The sequence below is a fragment of the Salvelinus namaycush genome, chromosome 16, assembly GCF_016432855.1.
Source record: "Salvelinus namaycush isolate Seneca chromosome 16, SaNama_1.0, whole genome shotgun sequence".
NCBI classification, from domain to species: Eukaryota; Metazoa; Chordata; class Actinopteri; order Salmoniformes; family Salmonidae; genus Salvelinus; species Salvelinus namaycush.
In genome coordinates, this window is record NC_052322.1 from 11,815,048 (window position 1) to 11,828,001 (window position 12,954).

The following is a 12,954-nucleotide window of genomic DNA, read 5'->3' on the forward strand; positions in this document are numbered from 1 at the left end:
TACTGTTAATATCTGACTACTTTTACTTCACTACATTCCAAAAGAAAACAATGTACTTTTTACTCCAAACATTTTCCCTGACACCCAAAAGTACTGGTTACATTTTAAATGGCTAGCAGGACAGGGAAAAGCTCCAATTCATGCACTTATGACAACCCTTGTCATCTCTACTGCCTCTGATCTGGCTGACTCACTAAACACAAATGCTTGGTTTGTAAATTGTCAGAGTGATGTTGTGACCCTGGCAGTCCATACTTTATTTCATAAAAAAATATATATTTAATGGTGCCATCTGGTTTGCTTAATATAGGGAATTTGAAATTCTGTACTTTTACTTTATACTTAAAATATATTTTAGCAATTACATTGACTTTCTATACACAAGTACATTTAAAACCCAAATACTTTTACTCTAGTATTTTATTGGGTGACTTTCACATGAGTTATTTTCTGTTAAGGCATTACTTTTACCAAGTATGACAATTGGTAACTTTATCACCGCATTTCTCCAATTTACCATCGTTTCGGCATATTTCCGCCTGGCAAAGTGTCAAGACAAGTGTGGATGCAGCGGTCGGGGTCTGACCGTCGCTGGAACACCCACAGAGCCTGGAGGGCACTGTTATCCCCCCGTGAAGAATGAACAGAGCAACAACCGAGAGCAGCCATCAAACCCTTGCTGGCTGGAGCGACAGAACCATTTAACTGCATGTATTGGAAGTGATTCACTTTTGCAATACAAAACACTTTCTGAAAACGTGCAAGTCATCCACACCAAGCAGTTTTGATGACAACCACTATAGGATTGTGGCTTTAGTGTGAAAAGGTTAAAACAATCAACCCAGTATGACATGAAGCCAGCAATGGCTGTGTTTAGACAGGCAGCCCAATAGATGTTTTTTTTTTATTACCAATTCACATCTTTTAAAAATCAGATATTTCAGATATCTGACATGTCAAAACATCAAAATTGGGATGCTTGTGTAAACAAACTTGATTGGCTTCAAGTCAAACTTGGTTACTGGTGTGTGCTCAACATTCATACTGAAGCCAAAACAGTATACAGTGGTTGTCAAACCCCGAAGCAGGTTAGACACGGCCATTCCCCGAAGCAGGTTAGACGGCCATTCCCCGAAGCAGGTTAGATACGGCCATTCCCCGAAGCAGGTTAGACAGAATGAGCAAAACAATTAAAACAGGCAAACGGTGAAACTATGTTTAATTCTCTTTTCTGTGCGTGCAAATACAAACAGGTTAGAAGTAATAAAAATCAGACATTACGGTCTTCAATCAGCATGTCAACGAGAGTGTCATGCCCTGTCAACAGTACAGTAAAGGATTTCAAGTACAGTGGAGACTGCTGAGGGGAGAATGGCTCATAATGGCTGGAATGGAGAAGAATGGAACGGTAACAAAAACATGGTTTTCATACGTTTGATACCATTCCCGGACATTATTATGAGCCGTCCTGTCCTCAGCAGCCTCCACTCAAGTATGTCATAGACAGGTGACAAATAGCAGGGCAGGGCAATGTATTGCCCTGAGGCATGGCAAGATTTGTATGATGCTATAGGAGTATCGCCATGTCTTAGGGCAAGGCAAAGTATACTTCCAATTTAGACATAAAATACAAACTACACATTCTAAAAATAAAAAAAATCTCACTTTCTAAATGGTGCAAATGGCAACAGTGACACAGCATTGGCACAAGTAACACTTTTTTTTATAAACAGGACCAACCAATGGAACAGAGGGCAATCCAAAGCAGAGCACCACATCAATTAACCCTGCCTCTACTTGCAATGAACCAAGGCCATCAACAGCAAGAGAAGAACCAATCTTCCTGTCTAACAACCAGCCCTGAATCCAACCAAAAGGTTAGCTGTTGGTTAGTATTGTTCATATCAAGTGTGGGAGGCTTAACAATCCTAGTAAGGGAACCAGTGGTAATCCTAGCCTTCGGTACAGTTCTTCAAGCAACAGGTCTGCAAGTGCTGGGCCTATACCGCAAACAATTATTCTCCCCACCAGGAGAGCAGATATATGCAGCATATATAGGGACTTCAGTTCTGAGAGACAGTGAGTGAATAAATGTCAGCCTTCTTTAATTGGGTTAGAGTAGAGGACCTAGCCAACCATTGCATACCAATTCCTTGGAGAAGGGTGGTGCTCAGAATAGGTCATATTCATTCAGGTACAGGGGGAACTCATCATCATCCTCATCATCCAGCAAGTCATCCAGCAGAGTCATAGCAATGACATAGTCAAGAAGTTGTAGGCTGCCCAAGTCATCCAGACTCATCGCATGGTGCTATTGGATAAGAGCAACAAAAAACCTTCTGCAATTTAGAAATTCATTGAGTGGTCACAATATCAAATGTCTGTTCCCGTTTCTATTTATCTATGTTAAAGTGTGTGTGAAGCAAAAGTGACGTCAAATATTTACAGAACGTGCTGATCTGCGTTGGCGAGGTGGTCTGTAGCCATGAGGCAGGTCATGCCAATAGAGACACTCAGTCTTGAAGGGACAGCATCCATGACGCATGAAGAAACTACATCTTCTTTTACTGGAAAAACAGGGATGTGACCAGGACAACAGAAAATCTGAATTTTGGCTAGGGGACAGGGACATTTCAATAACATGAATGGAAGAAAAGCAGGAATTCTTGATTAATCAGGAAGAATCACATTCCTTTAAAGCCAATATCCCAGAAAGAGCACCATTTGACAATTCGAGACAGAATGACAAAAGCTAACCTGCATTTCGCTTTGAAGTTACGGATTAGGGTTTCCTTTGGTTGTCCCTCCACCCAGTACTTGTTAGGGACGTAAAACGCAGACTTCACTCTGCACTGTGGGCAGCTCCTTTGGCAAAGAAGACAAAAATGTTTAGCCCTTCCAGGCAAGTAAAAAAATAAAAACAACAAACAGAACAGAACACCCCTAGTAAAACAAAACTTACATTTTTTTTTAAAATACTGCCATAAACTATGCTGCCCTGCCATCTTACTTTATAACTTCTTCATGGAAGTTTTTGGTTTTCCTCCAGGTGACAATGCAGCTCAGGCAGAAAGGATGACTGCAGTTGGGCAGGATGCCAAAGCGCCTCTCCTCAGCACTGGTCTTCTCGTACACAGTCTCCATGCAGATGCCACAGGTCACATCTTTACTTTGGTTGAAGGATTCCGTATGCTCCTGGGCCGTCTGGAAGGCAGCAGTGGCAGAGGAGGCACCATGCTCTGCTGCTACCTCCAGGGAGGAAGGCTCCTGCTAACAAATGGAACAGGCTTCATTGTGCTGCTTAGCAGTATTGCTTCCATGCTCAACATCCTAACCCAGTAGGTGAACTTGTGTTGGCGAGGCAGAGGGCACATGGTCGCTCTGCTTGACAATGTATTAACCAACTGCGCCACCAAAAATTATCCAATTCAGCAGCGGTGACCTTTCAAGCTGTGGCACAAGTATCTAGGACAATCTTGAATCCCTTAAACAAAAAACAAATACTAAATATTTCCATGTGCTATCAGGGTATATTGTACATCTTGACTGAGATTGCATAAAAAAATTCCTTGAGGTAGCAGAGAAAGTAACCTAATTTCCATAACAATGACAAACCTGCTGATTGACTAAAGGCCTCCATTCGCCTGCTTGAGCCGACAGTGTGCTGGATGGAACTGTAGTTTGGGCCGATGTCTCAGGACACTGTTGGACTGAAGCTTGGGGCTCTGTGACATTAGCATGTGATGACGCCGCTGCAAATAAAGGGACATTGTGTAGTAGTACTTGGTTGTAACAAACTCAGCAAAACAAGAAACATCCCTTTTTCAGGACCCTGTTTTCAAAGATAATTTGTAAAAATCCAAATAACTCCAGATATTTATTGTAAAGGGTTTCCCATGCTTGTTCAATGAACCACAAACTAATGAACATGCACCTGTGGAATGGTCATTAAGACACTAAAAGCTTACAGAAGGTAGGAAATTAAGGTCACAGTTATGAAAACATAGGACACTAAAGAGGCCTTTCTGACTCTGAAAAACACCAAAAGATGCCCAGGGTCCCTGCTCATCTGCGTGAACGTGCCTTAGGCATGCTGTAAGGAGGCATGAGGACTGCATATGTGGCCAGGGCAATAAATTGCAATGTCCGTACTGTGAGAAGCCTAAGACAGCACTACAGGGAAACAGGATGGAGAGCTGATCGTCCAGTGGCAGATCACGTGTAACACCTGCACAGGTTCGGTACAGCCAAACATCACACCTGCGGGACAGGTACAGGATGGCAACAACAGCTGCCCGAGTTACACCAGGAACGCACAATCCCTCCCATCAGTGCTCAGACTCTCAGCCTATTGAAGACAGAGGCTGTACTGAGGGCTTGTAGGCCTGTTGTAAGGCAGGTCCTCACTAGACATCACCGGCAACAACGTCGCCTATGGGCACAAACCCACCGTCGCTGGACCAGACAGAACTGGCAAAAACTGCTCGTCACTGACGAGTCACGGTTTTGTCTCACCAGGGGTGATGGTCGGATTTGCGTTTATCATTGAAGGACTGAGCGTTACACCGAGGCCTGTACTCTGGAGCGGGATCGATTTGTAGGTGGAGTCCGTCATGGTCTGGGGTGGTGTGTTACAGCATCATCGGACTGAACTTGTTGTCATTGCAGGCAACCTCAACGCTGTGCTTTACAGGGAAGACATCCTCCTCCCTCATGTGGTACCCTTCCTGCAGGCTCATCCTGACATGACAATGCCACCAGCATGACAATGCCAACAGCCATACTGCTCGTTCTGTGCGTGATTTCCTGCAAGACAGGAATGTCAGTGTCCTGCCATGGCCAGCGAAGAGCCCGGATCTAAATCCCATTGAGCACATCTAGGACCTGTTGGATCAGAGAGTGAGGGCTAGGGCCATTCCCCCCCCCAGAAATGTCTGGGAACCTTGGTGGAAGAGTGGGGTAACATCTCACAGCAAGAACTGGCAAATCTGGTGCAGTCCATGAGGAGATGCACTGCAGTACTTAATGCAGCTGGTGGCCACACCAGATACTGACTGTTAATTTTGACCACCCCCTTTGTTCAGGGACACATTATTCAAGTTCTGTTAGTCACATGTTTGTGGAACTTGTTCAGTTTAGGTCTCAGTTGTTGAATCGTGTTATGTTCATACAAATATTTACACATGTTTAGTTTGCTGAAAATAAACGCAGTTGACGTTTTTTTACACAGTCAAATTCCTCTGTACAGTACTACAATACACCATCCTAGTCCCAGATCCATTTGAGCAACCTTGCTAACCCCTAGGGTCATTGTAATGCCAAACATTTGAATTGGCAAGAATGGACAAACAGATCAGGAACCAGGTCAACAGTATACCCCGATACCAGGGTAAAACCTAGCTAAGGGGACCAATTGAAGCCATACCCTGTCGTTGCGTTGAAGTTTGCGATGAACTTTCGGCTACATCCTCTTCTGTGATATCAGTGTTCTGACGGCCAAAGTTGTGCTGGAGGTGTGCTACATAGGTCTGCATGGACTCTGAGCCCTGTCGTCCTTGGCTGTAGAAGCCCTGTGCCTGCAGTAGCGATGGCTCTGATCCTCTACGCTCTGGTAGTGCATGGCCAACCCACGGGGTGTGAACCACAGGTGCTGAACCCCTCCTACTCAACCCCGCACTGGCTGCCTCAGGATCAGTGATGTGGAGATATCTGTAGAATAGGCAAAACATCATTAAATGACTCAGAAAGTAGGTAGTGTAAAGGTAGTCTGATTAGGTAGTCAGGTCATTATGAATTTAAATGTCTCACCTGCAGCCATCTCCAAACCAGCATCCACCTTTCTGGAAGTACCTGCATATTTGGGATGTCGGTGGCAACACTGATGGCAACTCGTGTAGATAATGACAGCTCGAACCGAATCTGCATGAACCGTTCAAGAATTGCCTGTAAAACAGATGTCATGGAACCATCACATTCACTGTAGATTTGAGACTCGGCATACAAAAAAAATAAGAAATAAAGTGTCAAGACTGCAAGGCAAGCTCATGCTCTTCTCGATGTGGGTGTGTAGTGACCGGGGTTCGAACCCTTTTAACCAAACATTGAACTTGTTAGTTACGCGTTAGCTAGCTAGTTAGCGTTAGCAACTAGAGGCAATTAAGTCCATAGCAACGACATCTGAAAAGTGTAGTTAACGATTTCCAATTAACTTTAAATAACTGCTCTTAACAGAGTCATTATGCTTTAGTCGTAGAAGTTCACCCAATTAACTTTTGTGCGCTACAACCGGATGTAAACATCATTGCAACAGATCAAGACACGCCTGGTGCACGTTAGGGTTAATCGAAGAATAAACTATTTTTTTTCAGAATAGATGGGCTGTGTTTCCGAAACCCGACCTAGTTCTTTAACCAAAACTATACCTGCAAATCCTTCTATTAATTGAAGGACGTTCATAAGAGTCATGACACGGAAAACCATATTGTTCCATTATTGTTTGTCAAACAAAAGTCGTCTTTGTTTTTCAAGAACAGACTACAGCAAATGGCACATAAGCGGTTAACATACTACGTCACATACACAATGCCTCGTGCTCCACCACAACTTCACTTTTGTTCATGTTATTCAAATATAACAAGTCAGCAAACAATAGTCAAGACCTGTGCAGCAGCCATCGACAAAAAAGTGCCCTGTGCAGCAGAACAGTTTCAGAGGAAGATGAACAAATTAATTGCATTTAGTCACAGTTCTTTCAAACAAATCGCATTCAAGGCCATATGAAACAAGTTAATTTTGGGATGCATACCTACAAGTTACACCCCTGCGAAAATACGAAGTTTGACCTATATCTGACTCCATTTTCTGGCCTGCGTCTTGTTGATGTTATTGCCCCCCCAAAAAAACAGCTAAAAACTTTTCAGCTAAATAGAAAGCGGGCGTTACTTTCCCATTTATCCAATTAGGAAAGGAACCAATGGGGGATTCGATTAATCTGGCCCGGGTAGACATGTTTTGCACCTGGAGAAAGAACCTGGCAGCCTCCGGTCGTGCGCCAGGTGCCCCGTTCAAAGTCCACTGCGAAGTCAGCTCAAAACAAAAGTGACGTAATTCGTACGTGGAGTAATGAGTAGGATTCTGTTTTCACATGCAACATGGATAGCTTTACAAAATATGTATTGCCTTCCCGATGAAAACTAGTTTGAAACTGCAAACATATTTTAAATGGAAAAGAGAGGTATGGTTCTGGACGATGCGCCATGCTGCCTTGTTGACATGACCAAGCAGCAGCAGATCACTGATCGATTTGAGAATGGCGTTCCTTCCTCACGGCTTTTGCCCGTCCACGTCACGGGTAATAGACCGGCGCCCTGTAGCTCAGCATAATCGAATACGCCCATTACCACCCTAATTAAGCACCACCCTAATTAAGCATACATGTATCAATAACTGTAAATGTCTCATTAAAATATTGTATATGATCATTTACTGGAATGTACTAGTCTTTGAAAAGACTAGTAGTATATACTAGCAGTATATCAAATAAATATTATTAAATTCAAAAATTGAGACACAATCATGTACAAAACTATTAAAGTGCTGCAACTTGTATCTGTTCATTATTTGGACGAAGTACAGCTAGTCACAAAAATAACTGTTGCCTTCACAGAGTTTTTGACAATCTGATATCTTGAAAAACTGTTTCAACTGGAGAAAGAATATTCTATTGTTCCCAATTTATCTCATGTGCCTCTAACAAAATTTGGCCGCAAATTTTGTGAATATATACTATATACATTAGCTACATATACTGCAATTGGAAAACATTTTAGTATCACTTTATGTACAATGTACTTCAGTGGCGTGCCGTGGGCCTGGGGCCTGGGCCTTCAGTGAGGTCCTACACAGTCCCACCCGAATTAATCCACCTCTTATTACCATCATTATGATGCCATGGCTCTAGACACTATACATTTAGACAGAAATGCAGTATAACCAGGCGTTGCGTCACCTTGAAATTGACATTTTTATTCAGAGAATTGCAGGGGAAGAGTACAATACAGTACAGTTCAACTAATAGGCAAGAACATAGTCGAGTGCAACAGAGTTATATTAATATTCTTCTTCTATCCATTTCTGGTCCACAAACTTTGAGCTTTAAGTCCCCCAAAAAATAAATACAGTGTGTTCACTAAACAGCGCATTGTCGCACCCAAAGCAGTTTCACCGTGATGATAAAGACACATAACTATTCACTGAAAATAAAAATAAAAATAAATAATTTGCAACATAGGCAATTTGCCATTATATTTTGTTAATATATAGGCTATTTAATATTAACGAAATAAAATGCGAAACATAAATACACATTTAATAAAAAATAGCATGCATTGTATGCCTACTCACCAAAGACTGATTATTTGAACACAAAATCCTTCCTCCTTTCTTTCCTCAAGAAGACTTCAATGACTCTGTTGTGCAGTCTATCTGTGCGTTTTAGTTCCACCAATAAGTCCTTTTCTATCGACATGGAGGCTAATGCTGAAAGCCGAGTCTGTCCAGTAGCATTTCTGGAATACGTTTTGATTCGCTTTAAGGCCGAGAATGACCGCTCGACAGAAGCCGTGGACACAGGGATAGTCACTGTCACACATGCCAATGTGTAAAGTTGCCCCATGTCCTCATTCAGATTTTTCTGCTTAAGGAGATCAGAGGGACTTTTCCCTTCAAAATCAGTCATAGCATACATTACAGTCAGTTCTGTTTTTAGCTTGGATAGGTCGAACAGTGTTCCGTGACTCTCTGTTAAGCTGGAGAAGGCTGTTTGCGGGAATTTTTTTCCGGTAGGTCTGAAAGTGCCGGGGGTCCAGGAGGGAGAGAAACATAAATTTTTCGTGGTCTTGAAACCTGTTTCGTATCTGGCAAAGAATGTTGTCCAGAATATTGCTGTGGAGTTGTTGATAGTATGTGCAAGTGTCTCCGTGCGCTGGGTGAATTTGAGATGCGCGCTGTGTCATCGTAGATTTGACTGAACCTGCACCTCTCTCGCTCAATTGTGTCACAAAACTCGTTCACCCTTGTCAGGCAGAATTGTACATCCAAAGTTTGTTTCTGTAGAATTCCAAAAAGCACATCCGAATAATTAAAAATCCCATTGAATGTTTCAAGCAAAAAACAAAACTCAAAATCATCCAAACGTGCATTAAATCCATCAGCCATAAGCACAGTATCCCCGTCATGGTCATCATGATGTTCCAGTAAGTGGTTAAACAGCTCCTTTAGGGCAACTCTCTTTTCAAAGACTGCATTGACCAATCTAGATGTATATTGCCACCTCGTTGGGGCAACCTTAGGAAGACGACGCTTGCAGATGTCATCCATCAGTTGCGTGCGCTTAGGGGATCGTGAGAAAAATGCTGCAAGGCCATTGAGGTTGGCAAAGAAGACCTTGCATTCTTTAAGCTTTGAGGCTCCTTGAGTCAGTACTACATTTAGTCGATGTGCATAGCAGTGAATGAATAAGGCCATCGGTGCCCTCTCCTTAACTTTAGCCTGCACCCCATTGAGTCCAGATGCCATGACTGCTGCGCCATCAAAACACTGTGCCACAACTTTATCCAGACTACATTCATTTTCCTCCAAGAAACGGAAAATAAGAGCGGCAATGTCATCAGCTCGCTTGCCGCTTGTCACATCTTCAAATCGGATAAATCGCTCCTTGACCTCTCCTTACAATGTCTAACTTTTCTTGAAAAGTTCGTCTTGAGAATGGCGTTATAATTATATTGTTGGTGTTTCATTTACTGGAGAGTGAGACCAAATCATGGACACTGGACAGAGTGGATTTCAGTTGTAGCAAAAGGCAGTTTATTCAAGTCAAAGATATCTTGCCTTGCAGTTTAACGTGACACGGACCTTGTCATATGGCTCGGAAGGAGTCAGCTGAAAAGGATATCTAAACAAAGGTTACAGCAGTTTTTATACATGGAACAATGTGGGTATAGTCTCTTCGGGTTGATCTTCTGACTGGTCCTGAAGAGTTGGAGGCGGGTCTGCTCTGGCCATAGCAGTAGCCCCATTGGTGCACAGCATGAGTCCTCTGCTCTTGGCACCCGACCAGTAGAGAGGGAGTGAGGTGTGTGTGTTCGTGCGAGATGAAATATTTGTGTGTGTCTAGGAGTCATGAGATAAGAGGAGACAGTAACTTGCAGTTACTGTCTTGGGGCTAGGGGGTTTCCTGATTGGAGGGATGTGAGCAATTACTTAAGTCAGGAACTGTTTTGTGCGGTCTGCAGTTTTGTAACAATGGGTATCCTGTTCGGTGCATCAGCAGTTTTGTGCTTTAGAAATGGGGTGTGTTGAGCAATCTTTTAATCCTATGGTCACAAGCAGATTCTAAAACCCTATGGCCTCTTAAATAATGCTTAATATATGTGCTTGATATAATGAGCTAGGTATATGAATATATGTATATATGACAATATCCTCGACCAAATCGATATCTTCTCCTCCTTCCGCCATTGTGGATTGAAAAAACAGTTTAGTAGTACGCGAATTAATTCGTTTATCAAATTCAGTTTCCTAGTTCTGAAGTTCTGCATAGACCTGCCCATAGGACCTGCCTCTCAATATTGGTAATCCAATCAAAAGACGTGCACGCACTACGCCTGCTAGCTGGCTCCTGTGTAACACTGGAGCCAGCCTGCAGGCGTACAATAGCCAACTCTAAAGCTGATTGGTTGACACTAAATTTTCATTTCCATTCCTTTAAGCTACAAGCGCCCGCACTGTTGATTCTGAAGGCCTGAGGGCAGATTTTAGACCCCTGGCAACACATGATGGCTGAATATGATTGGATAAAAGATCTAACATAAAGACCAGCCCTCCAAATCTCAACCTGGGGCTGGAAGCAGTGCAATGTTGATAAAACGTTTACTGGAGACAGGAGAACAAGTGGAGACATAGGACGAGGTGGATATTTGTATAATAAGGCCGTTTTATTCAAGTGTAAAGATATCAGGCAAAAGCGTGCACGGCCCCTTTCTGTCTGATTCTTATGGAATCGTCGGAGAAGAGAGCGCTCTACACAGTACATTCAAATTATATAGGCAACTAGCAAAGTAGGTTGATCTTGTCGTCTGGCCTTCCGATTGGTCGATCTGGGTCGTGGGTTGTCCTGTCCGGGCCTGATGTCGACATTCCATTGGCTCTTCCCACAGTCCTTTGTCTTGTGCTCCAACCTTGAGTTGTGTGTGTCCGTGATTGTCATGGGGGAGGGGAGTTGTGTGTGTGTCGATGGTTGTCGTCTAATGAGACCAGCATATGTCCAAGAGAAAGAGGGGTTGTGTGGATGTTGTGTCAAATATAGCTAATGTTGAGAAGTTGTTAAAACAAGTTACCAATATCTAATACAATTTCTTACAGCAACCAAAAGGAAAGCTATGAAATGAAGAGTATAACTCTTACTCTGGGGAATAATTTAATACATATTTGTGGGAAAATATATTTAAAAAAAATATATATATTCTGATGATGTTTAGGCCAGCAGAGAAGGCCTTGCTGGCCCTGACGGCCCACCACTGATGTACTTCCAGTAAGCAGAGCGTTCATAGGTCACCAATTTCATGAGGTAGTTGAGTTCTACAACTTTATATAAAACACTTTTTATTTGCTATTTTGCATTTATTAAAGCCCCAAACCCAGAGAGTGCAGACCTAGAAACAATAATGAAATTGTAGATAGAATACATAAAATCCTTGAAAAAGTAGTTTGTTCAGTGTTGTACATTATAGTCCTGAGTGGATGCAGAGTTCAAAGGTGTGATTTTGGTAGAGTCTTGATATTCATCTCTCATCATTCAAATGTATTATGCCAGACATTTCTTTAATCCACAAAGCAACCACGTTGTCTGTCCTGAGTTGTGGTAAGATAGGCAGACAACACATTATTACATGTACCAGTAACGTAAGTAATACACTAAGGTTTAAGGACTGGTCCTTTGCTGGTTCTCCATTCATCTAGATTAGATACAGAATCACACATCTCAAAGTAAAAGGCCAAACCCATCTAGAAAATATTATTTCAGAAAACATGTTGGGGGTAGTCACATTTCACAGTGGTACCTGTCCATAACCGATGATGACTGAAAGATGACAGCTTCAAAAATTAACGAAAGACTTTGTGTCATTAGTTGTCATAATCTATACATTGTGTACACAGGTATATTATAACATTAGAACTCACCACTTAGGTACCTTGGATAAACCAAAGAGCACACATCTGTACAATCTAACAAAATTAGCACCATTATTCTGGTGTACATTATTCATTAACTTTTTTTTTTATTCCCTAACTACAATTAAATTCCCTAAAACAATTGCTCTACTGCTAACAGTACCAGTAGTGTATGAAACGATTCCGAGACAAGTATGAAAATGTTAACAAATATTCAGTTGAATACAGTATAACCAAGGAAGGATAGAGGCTCAAGTTTATGTTGTGTTAGAGAAATAAATTGTTTTTCGAACTCTAACACTATCCATATTGATTAACACCCGTTTCCCGTTTTCCTTTTGACCTGTACCATGTTAAGCAACTTCTATATAGTCTCTTTAGAACTTATAAATACTTTGTAACCTGAATAAACAATTTCCTTAACAGCAAACCTCCAAATGCATTCATGAGACGACAAAATTTTACTCATAATGTGAAGTGAAACCTGTTAAAAAAAAGGTTTGCCAGGTTTTGGCAACAGACTCAATTAGGGCAGTAGTACCCATTCACAACATTACTCTGGAAGAAGAGCTCTACATAATTAGTCTAGTACCTCCATTAGTGTAACTGCTGTAGCGAAATCCCTACAGCAGTTTGAACACCTACTCATTCATGGATTTTTCTTTATTTGTACTATTTTCTACATTGTAGAATAATAGTGAAGATATCAAAATTAAGAAAAAA

General features: G+C 41.9%; 1 protein-coding gene across 1 annotated transcript; it reads right to left on the reverse strand.

Moving 5' to 3' along the window:
* Nucleotides 1–1,202: 1,202 nt before the first annotated feature.
* mkrn4 (makorin, ring finger protein, 4) lies at nucleotides 1,203–7,043 on the reverse strand. Its single transcript, XM_039009996.1, has 8 exons — nucleotides 6,806–7,043; nucleotides 5,809–5,943; nucleotides 5,426–5,709; nucleotides 3,616–3,752; nucleotides 3,011–3,270; nucleotides 2,758–2,865; nucleotides 2,447–2,567; nucleotides 1,203–2,311 (listed from the first exon to the last, which is right to left on the reverse strand). Exons 1-8 carry the CDS (start codon nucleotides 6,856–6,858, stop codon nucleotides 2,171–2,173), a joined length of 1,239 nt encoding a protein of 412 aa, XP_038865924.1. The 5' UTR covers nucleotides 6,859–7,043; the 3' UTR covers nucleotides 1,203–2,170.
* Nucleotides 7,044–12,954: the final 5,911 nt, after the last annotated feature.